Below are 14,722 nucleotides of genomic sequence, written 5' to 3'. Positions count from 1 at the left end.
GTGGAGGGTAGACCCCGAGGTAGCTCGTCGAGGAAAACATCGTGGAATTCCTGCAAAAGAGAAGACAACACTAAAGGTAGATTGTGAGAGGTGTTAGTTTTTGGTGCCTCGTCCTTGCACAAAAGGACATAGTGTATAACACTTGATGGGTTCTCACACACTTCTCTCATCTCACTTTTGGTGGCAAATAGGACTAAGTTTTTCTTGCCGCTCATCGTGGAGGCATTCGATTTTGGCTTGTGGCGCTCACTCTCTTTTGGGTGGGTCGCTCTCTCACTCTTTTCTCCATGATGGGTGGCTTGCTTGTCGGCGATCACTTGACTTGGAGACATAGGTTGTAGCACGTACTTCTTTCCTTTCATCTTGAAGCTATAGTGATTGGTACGCCCGTTGTGGATGACGCCTCGGTCAAATTGCCATGGCCGTCCAAGAAGGAGGTGGCAAACGGACATCGGAACGATATCACACTCCAAGTGTCTTCATATGCTCCGATCTTGAAGGAGACTTTCACCGTATGCTCGACTTGGATAGTGCCAGAATCACTTAGCCATTGAACCTTGTAGGGGTGCGGGTCCTTCATCTTGACCAATTGGAGCTTGGAGCATAGTTCTTCACTTGCCAAGTTATGGCAACTACCTCCATCGATGATGACCTTGACGGACCTTCCTCTTGATGCCGGCCTTGGTGTGGAAGATATGGCATCTTTGGTCTTCGTCTTGTTGATGTTGAAGAGTCAAGACCTTGGAGACAACGAGAGCGGGGCTCGAATCCTCCTCACAAAAGACTTGATTATCTTCATCTTCGTTCACGCGCCGGTGCATGGCCACTTGCTCAAGGGCTTCCATCTCTTCTCTCATGGAGTCATAGGTTCCGTCGTCGTTGAGGATCATGGTGCGCTTGTTGGTACACTCAAAGGACTTGTGGCCTTGGCCGCCGCATGTGAAACACTTGATGGAACTTGTCTTGACGGTCTCATCGGTTGGAGTAGATGATGAAGCTCTCGGCTTGAGGTTGCTTGTAGTAGGAGGACGACTTGAGGTTGTCGAAGTTTTCTTGTAACTTGACTTGTCGCCGTTGCTTGTAGATGGCTTGGTTGAGGTAGAAGGTGTTGGAATCGTTGAATCTTGGTTGTTGGAGAAGCCGTAGCTCTTGGAAGAGTACTTGGCATACTTGAAGTCATCTTGCACTTGACGTTCCGCCTTGGTAGCTTGATGCACTAGCTCAATGAGGTTGGAGTAGGGTTGGAAGTCGGCAATCTTCTTGATGGGATGATTGAGGCCATTCAAGAAACGGGCCATAGTTTGCTCATCATCTTCCGTGACACTGGCTCTTATCATGGCAATCTCCATTTCCTTGTAGTATTCTTCAACGCTTTTTGTTCCTTGCTTGAGGAGTTGGAGTTTCTTGAAGAGGTCGCGGTTGTAGTATGTTGGCACAAAGTGTGCTCGCATGACATCCTTCATTTGATCCCATGCGGTGATTGGTGGTTCACCTCTTGCTTCTCGGCGCTCAAGGACTTGTTCCCACCATATGAGCACATAGTCTTGGAACTCAAGGGATGGCATGGCGATCTTCTCCTCTTCCTCATAGTTGTGCAAACGAAAGATCTTGTCGACCTTCAATGCCCATGAAAGGTACTCTTCGGGATCATTGCTTCCATTGAACTTGGGCATGGTGAACTTGAGCTTGCCGTAGCGTTGCTCTTCATTGTGTTGGGGTCGAGGATGATGATGACGCCCTTGACGTGGATGATAATCAACCTCATATTGCTGTTGGCGTGGAGGATTTCCTTAGTCATCATGCTCTTGGTGAACTTGAGGTTGTGGAGGAGCTTGTCGAGCTTGTGGAGGAGCTTGAGGAACTTGATGATGCACTCTTGCTTGGTAGTTTCGCTCTTGAATTTCTTCTCGAAGTGCTTCTTCTTTATTGCGCGTATCTCGGTTGCGGTTGGCGACGGCTTGACTTGACTCTCAAAGGGCACGTTGCGCCTGTTAGACCTTTCAGCCTGAGCATTGATAGATGTGGATGACACTAGGAGAGTTGGGACAATTTTCGTTGGTTTATTTCTCACACAATGCCATACCAACCCGAGGGGTTGGGGATACATATTTATAGGCTGCTAGCCAGCCAAGGCATATGCTAAGATGCTGCCAAGATGCCAGTCTAAGATGCTAGTCTAAGATGCTAACTGACAGTCCTTGATGGTAAGGACAGAACTCTATCCTAACAGCCAGTCCTTGATAGTCCAGGACTTTATCCTTCTAACTGCCACAAGGACCATGTGCTGCAGCCCCACAAGGACCCTAGTACACAGACTTATCCATCATTCTCCCCCTAAGTCTTGTACGTCGTCTTGTGGGAGAGTTGAATCATCCCAATCCTGGAGCAAAGTTCGAGGAACTTGACCCTCCCAAGGGGCTTGGTGAGCAGGTCTGCGAGCTGATCCTTGGTGTTGATGTAGCTCGCCTCGATGCTCCCTTCTTCCACACAGCTGCGGATGAAGTGATACCTCAGTCGGATGTGCTTGCTCCGTTCGTGGAACACGGGGTTCTTTGCCAGGGCCAGGGCGGACTTGCTGTCCACCAGGAGCTGCACCGTTCTGGTGTCTTGAACGAGAAGATCACCAAGCAGTCGAGCAAGCCAGAGCGCCTGAGTATAGGCGGTGGAGGCCGCTATGTACTCAGCCTCACAGCTGGACAGGGCCACCACCTGCTGCTTGACTGATTGCCAGCTCACGAGACACTTGCCGAGGAAGAGGAGGATCCCGCTCGTGCTCTTGCTGGTGTCGATGTCGCCGGCGTGGTCGCTGTCGCTGTACCCGACGAAGTGTGCCGCCCCAGGACACCTAGGGTAGTGGAGGCCGTGGTCGAGGGTCCCTGCTATGTAGCGGACGATCCTCTTCACTGCCTGCTGGTGTTCCGACGTTGGTCGCTCCATGAACCGACTGACATAGCCGACGGAGAATGCCAAGTCCGGCCGTGTGTGAGTGAGGTAGCGAAGGCTCCCCACAAGGCGTCGGTACTGCGTAGCATCCACTTCCTCCGTCGTGCTGTCGCGGCTCAGTTTCAGCCTCTCCTCCATCGGAGTGAGAGCTGGATGGCAGTCGGTGAGCCCAGCTAGCTCAACGATGCGCTTGGCGTAGGCGGACTGTCGAAGCGCGATCCCGGAGTGGTCCTGGTGCACCTCAATCCCTAGATAGAAGGAGAGGAGCCCCAGGTCACTCATCTGGAACGTGGCCTTCATGTCTTCCTTGAACGCCGCCACCTCTGCACCTTTGGTGCCGGTGATCACCAGGTCGTCAACGTAGACGCCCACCAGCAGGGCCTTTCCTCCACTCCCCCGTCGGTAGACGGCAGCCTCATGCGGGCTCTGCTCGAAACCCATCTTCTTCAGCGTGGGAGTCCAGCTTGGCGTTCCACGCCCTGGGTGCCTGCCGCAGGCCATAGAGAGCCTTGCGCAGGCGGAGCACCTTGCCCTCCTGGCCGGGAATCGTAAACCCAGGTGGCTGATGCACGTAGACTTCCTCCTTCAAGTCGCCGTTGAGGAATGCCGACTTAACGTCCATGTGGTGGACACGCCAGCCCTCCTGGGCAGCCAGCGCAAGGAGAAGTCGCACGGACTCCATCCGTGCCACGGGAGCGAAGGCGTCGTCGAAGTCGACTCCTTCCTGCTGCAAGAAGCCTCGGGCCACCAGGCGAGCCTTGTGCTTGATGATGGCGCCGGCTCCATCCCTCTTCAGCTTGAACACCCACTTAAGGGTGATTGCGCGATGACCACGGGGGAGGTCAGCGAGCTCCCAGGTGCGGTTTTGCTCGACCGCATCCATCTCCAACTGCATTGCGGCGCGCCATGCCGCATCTCTCTCGGCCTCTGCAAAGGACCGTGGTTCGCCGTCCTCACACGCGAGTTGTAGCTGCGCCTCCAGGTCACGTGGCATCAGTCCCGGCACCGGCTGGTCGCCGAGTAGATCATCCATCGTGCGATACCGCAGCTGTTCACCTCCATACCATGCGTCGACCCGCTCCTCGTCGTGAGTGAGCGGGGAAGCGAACTTCATCGGGTTGTGCTCTGCGTGAGCTGGTGCTGATGAAGACAAGCCCGGAGTGGCGACCGCCGGGGCTGGAGTATGCGGCATCGCCGGTTGTGGTGTCGTCGGTGTAGCAGGCGCCGGAGTCGATGTAGTTTTGGGGGCCGGGGTAGACGTGCCCGGTGAAGAGGAGCTGCTTGCTCCCCCAGCTTCCTTGAAGTGAGCGTACTCGACAATGAAGTCGTCATACGTCGGCGTCGAGCCGTCGTCCACCGCCTTGTCCCATTGCCACCCTCGCCCTTCGTTGAACACGACGTCTCGCGCTGTGCGCACACGTTGTGTCTTTGGGTCGAGGATGCGGTAGGCCTTTGAGCCCTCCGCGTAGCCGATGAAGACTCCCGGAGTGCTCCTGTCGTCGAGCTTGCCGATGTGGCCGAGCTCCTTGGCGAACGCAAGGCAGCCAAAGACCCGCAAATGAGAGACCGCCGGCTTCCGCCCATGCCAGGCCTTGTACGGAGTTCTGCCGTCGAGTGCCTTAGTAGGAGAGCGGTTGAGGATGTAGACGGCCGTTAGCACCGCCTCTCCCCAGAAAACAGCCGGCATCCCTCTCTGCTTGAGGAGAGCCCGAGCCATCCCCACAACCGTCTGGTTGCGCCGCTCGACGACGCCGTTTTGCTGCGGGCTGTACGGCGCGGAGTAGTGGCGCTGGATGCCCTCATCGGCGCAGTACGACGCGAATTCAGCCGCCGTGAACTCGCCGCCGTTGTCAGTGCGCAACACGCGCAATTTGCGGCCGCTCTCCGCCTCCACACCAACCTGCGCGCGCCTGATGGCGTCCGCCGCTTCTCCCTTACTGCCGAGGATCATCACCCACATGTAGCGGGAGAGATCGTCGACGAGCAGCAGGAAGTAGCGTCGACCTCCTGGTGTGGCTGGCGTCACCGGGCCGCACAGGTCTCCGTGCACGAGCTCCAGCTTCTCCTTAGCCCGAAAACTCGCCTGTTGGGGAAAGGGGAGTCGTCTCTGCTTTGTTAGTACGCAGATGTCGCAGAACTGCTCCACATGGTCGAGGCATGGCAGGCCTCGCACCATCTCCTTGGCACTTAGACGCTTCAGGGCCTCAAAGTGAAGGTGCCCAAAGCGCTCATGCCACTGCCACGCCTCGTCGTCTCGACGGACAGCGAGACAGACCGGTTGTGCCACCTGCACATCAAGGACGTAGAGTCGATTTTCACCTCTGGGCACCTTGGCGAGAAGGCGACGCTGGCGATCCCAGATGCGTAGGACCCCATGCTCAATCAGCACGCGTGAGCCGTTCTCATCCAGCTGTCCCAAGCTGATGATGGAATTCCTTAGCGCGGGGATGTAGTAGACACCGGTGAGCAGCCGGTGCTCTCCCATCTTGGTGGTGAAGATGACGGAGCCGACGCCCTTTATCTCCACAGCGGAGGCATCCCCGAACTTGACGGAGCCTCGCGCATCGGAGTCGAGCTCGGCGAAGAATTCCCTTCAACCGGTCATGTGGTGGGTGGCGCCGGTGTCGAGGCACCACCCCGTAGCCTTGTCCTTCCCGGAGCCATCGCCGAGAAGAGCGTGTGCTTTTGGCTCATCGAGGTGGATGAAAAGCCTTTGCGACTGGAGTCGCCGAGGGTAGCTCAATGCTTGCATGCGCCATGAACAGAGCCGTCTCCTCCTCCTTCGCCTGTGCGACGTGAGCCTGGCCTTGTCGTGGTTGCCGACACTCATTGGCCCAATGGCCAAACCGGCCACAGTTGTGGCAACTGTTGTCTTGTGCCGGCTTGGGCTTGCCAGCGGCGCCGTCCTTGGCGCCTCCGCGGGCGTCACCTTCGGCACGTCCTTGTGCCCTGCCCGGGGGGCCTCTTCGCGCCTTACGCTGCTTGCCACGCTTGCGGCCGCCCGTCGAGGAGGAAGGCTCCCCCTTCTTCCTGTCACCAAGGCTGGGATCCCACTGCTCCCGAGTTAGGAGCAGCTTCCCGCCGGTGGTGACGGGCCCCGAGGGGGGCTGTGGCTCGTCGGTGTCGACGACCTTGAGTCGACCTATCGCCTCCTCGATCGTCATCGTGGAGAGGTCCAGCAACGACTCGATCGAGCGAGCCATCTGCTTGTACTTCTCGGGAATGCACCGGAAAAGCTTCTCGACAGCTCTCTCCTCGGTGTAGGTGGCATCGCCAAACTTCACCATCTTCTGCAGCAGAGTGTTGAGACGGAGAGCAAAGTCATCAACGTCCTCACCTGGCTTGAAACCCAGGTTCTCCCACTCCTTACGAAGTGCCTGCAGGGTGGACTTGCGAGCACGGTCGCTGCCGATGCGTGCTGCGGCGATGGCGTCCCAAGCCTCCTTGGCAGTCCGCTTGTTGGAAAGCGAGAACTGCATCTCGGGCGGGACTGCGGCGATGAGGGCGTCCAGTGCCCGTCGATCCTCTAGGTGGTCGACGTTGCTGTCCTGGACTGCCTCCCACATGCGCCGCACCTGGAGCCTGACCTTCATGATCCCGGCCCACTCGACGTAGTTGGTTTTAGTGAGGGTAGGCCACCCAACACTGGAACCAACATCCCTGACCACAGTCCGGACCTCGTAGAGGCCGCGGTCCTGGTCGTTGCAGCCGCCGTCGCGGTGCGCGCCTCCACTTGGAGCGCGGGCGTGCTCGGCTGCCCACTGCGCCGTCCGCTCCTGCGCCACTTTGGCGCGATCTGCGTCGGCGCCGTCGTCCGCAGGCGCGGAGCTGCTGGAGCTGCCGGGGCTACCGCGGAGTGCCTTGGCATCCGCCGTAGCCTCACGGGCTGCTTCTGCTGCTTCTACCTCCGCCCTGGCTGCTTCTACCTCCGCTCTGGCTGCTGCCAGCTTCGCTGCAGCCAGCCTCGACACTCTTGCCGCCGCAACAGCCGCTGCTACAGCCGCTCGCTCACGCTCCTCTGCCACGGCGCGCTCGGCCTCTTGCCGGCGCCGCATGCTCGAGGTAGCCGTGTGCTGAGAGCGACCTGCAGACATGGCTCGCTGCAGGGGGGCTGTTGCGTGAAGAGGAGGCTGATGAAGACGAGCTGCTGCTCGACAGTCCGGAGAGAGGAAGGTAACCAGAGGCAGACGGAGCAGCTGCTGCTACCGACTTGGGCTGCTCACAGGAAATGCTCAGGGTGCAGGTTAACGAGGCTCTGATACCACTTGTTAGACCTTTCAGCCTGAGCATTGATAGATGTGGATGACACTAGGAGAGTTGGGACAATTTTCGTTGGTTTATTTCTCACACAATGCCATACCAACCCGAGGGGTTGGGGATACATATTTATAGGCTGCTAGCCAGCCAAGGCATATGCTAAGATGCTGCCAAGATGCCAGTCTAAGATGCTAGTCTAAGATGCTAGTCTAAGATGCTAACTGACAGTCCTTGATGGTCAAGGACAGAACTCTATCCTAATAGCCAGTCCTTGATAGTCCAGGACTTTATCCTCCTAACTGCCACAAGGACCATGTGCTGCAGCCCCACAAGGACCCTAGTACACAGACTTATCCATCAGCGCCTCCAGTGCTCGAGCTTCCCGTTGTTATTGTTGAAGACGTTGAGCCTCGACATCTTGTTCGTCTTGGTGTTGGCGCGCTCGCTCTTCCTCTTGGTGACGTTGACGTTACCTTTCTTGTGCTTGTGCAAGAGTAGGTTGGTTTTGGCGATGACGATGTGCTTGCTCGTCGAATTGCTCTTGTGGATGTTTGCCGTGTAGAGGATTGCGAGTTGCTTGACGGTCTTGGCGCGTGGCTCGACGTAGAGTGTTCGATGTCGGTGTACTTGAGCCGGAGAGGGTGTCGTCGGAGTGTCGACTCGAGCGGCTCCGTCTTGAGTAGGACGGAGTGGTAGAAGAGCGGTTTACCAACAAGGCACGAATCTCGTCCATTCTTGCATCGTTCTCTTGTTTGTGTGCGTCGAGCTTGTTATCGAAGTAGTCTCTTGTTCGTTGCTCGGAGAGTCGCAAGTCGGTGGCGAGATTGTCGATGCGGTCGCTCATTGCTTGTTGTTCTTGATGCAAAGCTCTTTGTGCACCAAAGAGGTGGCTCTTGGTGACATAGGATGACATGTCGTCGTCTTGCTCGATGAAGAGTGGGTTGGTAGAAGAACTTGGCCTATCCATCATTCCAAGCAAATATGTGAGTGGGAGAAAGAGAAGAACTTATACCAAATGTACCTTGACCGATGTTGAAGATGGATCAATGATCACTCAAATGTGGAACAAGGAAATAGCACAATTGGTACCAATTCTTGTCGGTTCTCACACCTACACAAGTAAAAGCTTATGGTGGAGCTCGGTTAGGATGGTGGCACAAATTTTGATGCAATTGTTAGTGAGCCTCAATAATGTTGGAAAAGATTCACAAATTTGCAAATGCAACAAGTAGACCAATAGCAAGATATGGTACACGGAAACACACACGCAAATAGATAAGTGGGGTCGTGAACCAAGGAATGAGCTAAAATGTGGAATCCACGAAAATGCTCTTGTTGCACAACACTAGAGAGACGCTAGCACGATTGCACAATAGGCGGATACGAAACTTGTGCACAACCTACTAAGCAAAAATGCAACGACTTCTATCCCAAGTATGCTATATGTATTGGTATTCCGGTGATATGATCCAAGATGATCGAGTATGACAATCTTAATGTAGTATGATGCTATGGTTCTTGCTTATAAGCTCTTTGCTTATCTTTCCCTTTTCCTTAAAAGCTTGTTTGGCTCTTTCTCTTTTGAGCTCTTTTCTCATGCAAAACTTCACGAACCAAGATAGCAATTGTGTATGCGATGACAACTTTGTGACACAAGAGATGATACCAAGATATGCACCACGATGATATGGTATATATGCTATGGGAAGTATGATCACTAATGTGCACAAGTCACGTTGCCGGCAATACTCAAAGGCTAGTCTTGATGGGTAAGCAACGCAAAAGTAAGGCTATGTGGTTATCAATGCAATGTCAAGGAGTAGACAAAGATGTCGTCGAGGTAGTCGTTTGTAAGCAAGGACAGTTGTTGGCGATGACGAGTCCTTGACGAATGAGCGGTGGTGATGTTGATGTCGAACCGTACCTATATAGCCGAAACACAATAGGACACCGGAACCACAACTCAAATTCTCAAAAGAAAACACGTCAAAATTGTCGGGGTTGATACCGGGTAAGCGATGGTGGTGCTTGCGGAAAGTGGTGGTGGTATGCAGAATGGTAGTGCGTATGCGGAAGTGTAGGTGGAGAGGCGGTGGTGGCCGAACTGAAATTATTCAGTTTCGTCAGGGAACAGCGGACGTCCGGTCGGGGAGCGGTTGTCTGGTTGTCGGACGTCCGGTGGCTAGCGGACGTCCGGTGCCTGGGCGATTTCGGGCACGGGATGAACAGCTAGGGTTCGTGGAGGAAGTGGCGAAATTTGTCAAATCCGGGCTATTTTGTGGATGGAAATGGTGGAGATGATGGGGGAAAGCTAGATCCACTCGTGGCAAAGCAAATCCATGGATCAAATCCAACAAAACTTCATCACACCAACAAATCACAAAAAAATTTGGGGCTATTTTTGGTGGGGATTTTCTAAATTAAGGACGAAATCAACAAAACAAGGCTAGAAAACAAGGGGTAGGGGCTCCAAATTCGTGATCAACGTGGCTCATGATACCAAGATGATGTAGGGTAGAACCCTAGATGCCCGATCTTTCACGATTGGAGGGAATCCTATGAAGAACACGAAGAACACGAGGAGAAATCACGAGGGGAAACACGAGAGAATCACTCAAACCAACAAGATCCGGTCACACATATGCTAGATCCTCGAAACACAAAGAGTGATACACGATCCAAAGTCAACAAAGGACGATACAAAATGTCTTCTCCGTGAGGTCTTGAAGGGTCTTCCCGTGATGGGGTCTTGAATCCGCTTCGGGGATCTTCTCCGAAGAGGTCGTGAACTCCGATGGAGAAGTAACCAAGTGGATGAGCAAAGCTCTCACACAAATATGAGGTAATCCTTTGCTAACCCTAACTAGGAGGAGGAGAAGGTCTATTTACATGGGCCTCGGGCCCGAAGCTGCACACACACAGGCAGCGGACGTCCGGCAGCTAGCAGACGTCCGGTGGCTCGCGAGGGCCCAGACGTCCGGAAGGCTTGGACTTCCGCTAATTACGCTCTGTGAACGTTGCATCGGACGTCGGGAGACGACCGGTCGTCCGGTCGCTACGGACTTTCGCAGAATCGGCTCGGGTGTGGAAATGCCGGTCGTCCGGTGGGGGCGGGACGTCCGCTCGCTGGGAAGTTCTGCCGGTCGTCCGGAGGAGGCCGGACGTCCGCTCGCTGTAGCAGTCGTCGGCTGGGACTTGGGTCGGCTGGGCCTTCAGGCGCCGGACGTCCGCTGGCTGGAGCGTCAGGCGTCGGACGTCCGCTGGCTGGAGCGTCAGGCGCCGGACGTCCGGTCCTGGGCGGACGTCCGCTTGCTGTAGCTTCTTCGGTAGCTCTTCTTCTTGTCCATTGGGTGTGGCTGCTCCGTGGCCTTCCTCCAAGTACCTGATCACACATAGTGTTTCTGCTTGAGGTAGTAGCCATGTCTCATGTGTAGAAAGTGGTAGTTTGGAGAGGAGCGAGTTCACCTTATCTTCGATAGCCTTTGCTCGAGCTCTTGTCATTGGTCCAAGTGGTGTCGTAGGAGATGTAGATACGTCCATGGGGATGATCGTGGGATGCTCCGCATCACGAACTTTAGAATAGAAAGGGTTTAGTCTTGGTAGATCTAAAGCTGAGTACATGAGGTGCGGTTTCAGTATTAGTAGGCACAAGTGGTACCTCAGAAGGACAATATTTTTAGCGTACTCCTTTTTACATACAAATGGACATATTTTAAATATATACTAAAAACTATGGACTCGCTTGTAATCTGAAACACACAAGCGCCAGCGCGTTAACGAGGCGAGCGAGAGGGCAAATAGACAGGCAAATGTATACCTCGGAGGCGCGGGTGAGGCGATCGCCGCTCTCGCCGGTAGAGATGTTGAGGACGAGCTTCTGCACCTTGATGGGGTTTAGCTACTTCTTCTCCGTCGACTGCGAGTACCAAAACACAAACAACACCATACCGTCAGAACACCAGGAACCTGAGCAACCCACAAGATTTGGAAAAATTGACAAAGCGGAGGGGAACTCACCATGGCTGCAGGATCTGGGGTGCGGCGGCGAGGGAGAGGAGAGGGAGAGGGGGAGGGTTTAAAGCGTGGTGCGGGGCGGCGGCGGCAGGGGCTTTGTAGGGAGAGAGAGGAAACCCTAGCGCGGAGGGTGCTTATATGCCTACAATTATGTTCGTGCCCCCGTGTGCAGGTGTAGAATGGAGGGTGGTTTAGTAATGTTGGTTAATCTGGCTTAGGAGCGCTAAAAAAAGGACATGTAGCTTGCTTTGGAATCTTATATATAGTACTCCCTCCGTTCCTAAATATAAGTCTTTGTAGAAATTCGACTATGGACTACATACGAAGCAAAATGAGTGAATCTACACTCTAAATGCATCTATATACATTCGTAGGTGGTCCATAGTGGAATCTCTACAAAGACTTATATTTAGGAACGGAGGGTGTATATGAACGTACTCAAAAGTAATAATGTACTCCCTCCGTCCCTTACATTGTGGGACGAAGGGAGTAAGCACATATACTACCCCATGGTAGTTGAGACGTGGGTGTAACTAGACCGGGTTGTAGGATGTATTTTCCCCACGGAAACATAAAATGGTTTTGTACTCCTGGAAGTATATATTCCTGCTCCTCATACACCACACAGATAAACTGATTAAAGCTCTTAATTATTTTTGGCATATTTTGCTAATAATTACTAGATACCTAAGTGAGTTATATGAAAATAATTGCCAAGTCCATATATTTTACTTAGTTTACATATGACGCCTTTTTTGTACGTAGAACTGTTATATTGCAAAAACTAGGGACCTAAGTGACAATTTTTTGTACTACTTGTACTGGTGTATCTTACAGTGATTACTATGGTATATTTAGAATGATAGAGGTATACTATGGTATATTTAGAATGATGGAGGTATACTATGGTATATTTAGAATGATAGAGGTATAATAGATGCATATGAGGTACATTGAATGTGGGAGTACGTACTCCCAGGAGTACAGAAAATTAGTCCATATATCTTATATTACTAGACTTTTAGATTACCATGTCTATTTATCAGGTTATCGTTCGAGTCACTTGCAACTAGGTCTGCTGTCTTCTGAGGCAACCATGCCGAATATACACACCATGGTTAATAAATAGAAACATAATAAAGTTGAATATTTATTGGGATAGCAGCATAGAGATTTCTTGTGGTTAAGATGCCATCTAAATTGTGGTTGTTCAGTTTTTATAATAGCTGCATAGAACCGCCCTTGATGTATTGAATAGGTCAATGTTCATTTCTGTCGCTTAGTTACTTATCGACATTTTGCTTCCCCATAACAGGCTACGGGACTGGAAAACTGCAAGTGAAATAATTGAACATTTGGATTCCTCTCTCCCATCCATTTCTGTTGGGAAGCTAAACCATCTTCTGAATTTTCTTGGAAAATGTGGGAAGACAGAGAGTATGATGAAGGTACAATTGGTCTGCGTAACATAGCTTTCATACCAGAACCTTTTTTTGTTATTTCCAACTTCTTCTATGCAATTGATATAGATACTTCAGCATTATCTGTTTTCATAGACCATCAATTTGTTATGTTGTTCTGTATATGAAGCGGAAGTTGTGGCAACCAGTTCACCCAAAAAGCCTAAGCTTAGGGAGACGGTCAGACATTATATTCAAACACTCCCCCTCGCGTATGAACTGGGTTTGGAGATATGATGTGCGCATCGGAAGTAGAGGCAGATCACAATTATTTATTGCATGTACTGGGTTTTGAACCTAAATCTCTTGGATTCAAATTGTATGTGCATGACCATTTCATCCATCAACTCAAGCTTAGAGAGGGTTAGATATGACATTCTGAACATGTTTGTCGTTGCCAGTTATTCTATGGACACTTAGCAATATTTTTTAATGCATTATCACTTAGTGTTTTTGTGCTTACCATGATCAATTTAGACAGCATGGCTCCTCATTTAAAAAGAATGGACTGCTTGTGCATAATGGCTTGCTGGATCCCTATACAATCTTTCCCCTTGAAGTCTATTGTGTTTGGTTTGAGCCCAAGCCAACCTTGTCAAAAATTTGGCGAGCCAATATTTTGGCTAAGGTTTGTTTTCACTACTGTTGCAAGAACAATGAACTAGAGGGCATGCCAAAATTTTGGCAACTATCCATGAAAAGAGCCAAAATTGTTTTCATGACCAAAATTAGCATGGCTGATTTTGGTCATTAACCAGACAAACCCTTTGTTTTCTTGAATTTTGAGGCCCAAGTACCAATGTACATGTTGAAGTGTATATGTGGATTGCCTAGCCCTTTCCATCAGTTCGGACTTTTGGTTGCGTTGACTAGTGCATGAAGCTTAACATGGTATCAGAGGCTAAGGTCTTGAGTTCAAGTCCTAGCTTTCGCAATTTATTCAAAAATTGCTGCTGCCGCCCTTTGTGTCGGCGTATAGGGCTCTTGAGCCATACCTCTTGAGTCTATTCACGTGTTGACTTCCTGCGTCACACGTGAGAGGGGGTGTTGAAGTGTATATGTGGATTGCCTAGCCCTTTCCACCAGTTCGGACTTTTGGTTGTGTTGGCTAGTGCATGAAGCTTAACAATACATAGATAGATATTTACATACCCCCCTGTTCCAAATTATTTGAAGTTCCAGTTTAGTCCTAAGGGAAACTTCTCTATATTATTATTTGACCACGTCTGTAGAAAAATATAAGGACTCGACCTGGGTTGGAGATTACAGACTTATTAGTCTCATTCATAGCTTTTCTAAGATCTTGGCTAGGCTACTAGCCAACAGATTGGCGCCGCATATGAGGGAGTTGGTGGGTGCATCAGAGTGCCTTCATTAAAAAGGAGCTGCATTCATGACAATCTTTTGCATGTTCAGCATCTTATTAAAGTTCTTTATAGGAGGCACATAGTTGGCATATTCCTCAAATTAGACATCTCCAAGGCATTTGATTCTGTGAGCTGGATGTATCTTCTGGAAGTGATGTAATAGGGGCAAAGGTGTCCTGATCTTTCGATGAGAAAGTAGCTATCGATTTGAAGGAGTCGACTTTGACGATCCGACTACGAACATATGATGACGTCGGCCTGCAAAGACAGATCTGCGGCGTCAGACATCCGAAAGGCAACGGAAGCAGAAGACTACAAATATGTTGGTGCGACGCGTAATTACCGTGAGGGCGTCGAGCTCAGCCAAAGTCGAAGCCTCGCTCGCACGCCAGAGACGGAAGGACGGGCTGCTATGAGCGGGCGCGGGACCTTGTGCGGTAGCGGCAGCAGGTGCTGGTGGTGCGATGGTCATCGAGTTGCTCCGGACGAAGTTGGGCATGGGAAAGTCTTCTGACCCTTTGGGTTTTTCTTCGTCCAGTCGACAACAACCGGAACCAAGGCATGAACCGAAGATACCAATTCCACTCTGCAGGCAGCTACTGCTGCCTCGACTGCCGCTTTGATGACCTCAGATTTGATGACTTCTTCGGTCTCAGCTGCTCTTTTGTCAACCGCAAGCGC

The 14,722-nt window shown here is 51.7% G+C and overlaps 1 protein-coding gene across 3 annotated transcripts in view; it reads left to right on the top strand.

The window, feature by feature from the left end:
- The window catches only part of LOC119363747 (pentatricopeptide repeat-containing protein At2g41720-like), a 74,644-nt gene that overhangs the window by 16,935 nt on the left and 42,987 nt on the right, over positions 1-14,722 (top strand). For all 3 annotated transcript variants that reach the window (XM_037629114.1, XM_037629116.1, XM_037629115.1), the window contains one exon: positions 12,530-12,662. In XM_037629114.1, the coding sequence (XP_037485011.1) occupies positions 12,530-12,662 (133 nt within the window). The remainder of the gene's footprint in view (positions 1-12,529; positions 12,663-14,722) is intronic.

The sequence above is a fragment of the Triticum dicoccoides genome, chromosome 2B, assembly GCF_002162155.2.
Source record: "Triticum dicoccoides isolate Atlit2015 ecotype Zavitan chromosome 2B, WEW_v2.0, whole genome shotgun sequence".
NCBI lineage: Eukaryota > Viridiplantae > Streptophyta > Magnoliopsida > Poales > Poaceae > Triticum > Triticum dicoccoides.
This window is presented reverse-complemented; position numbering and strand designations above follow the sequence as displayed.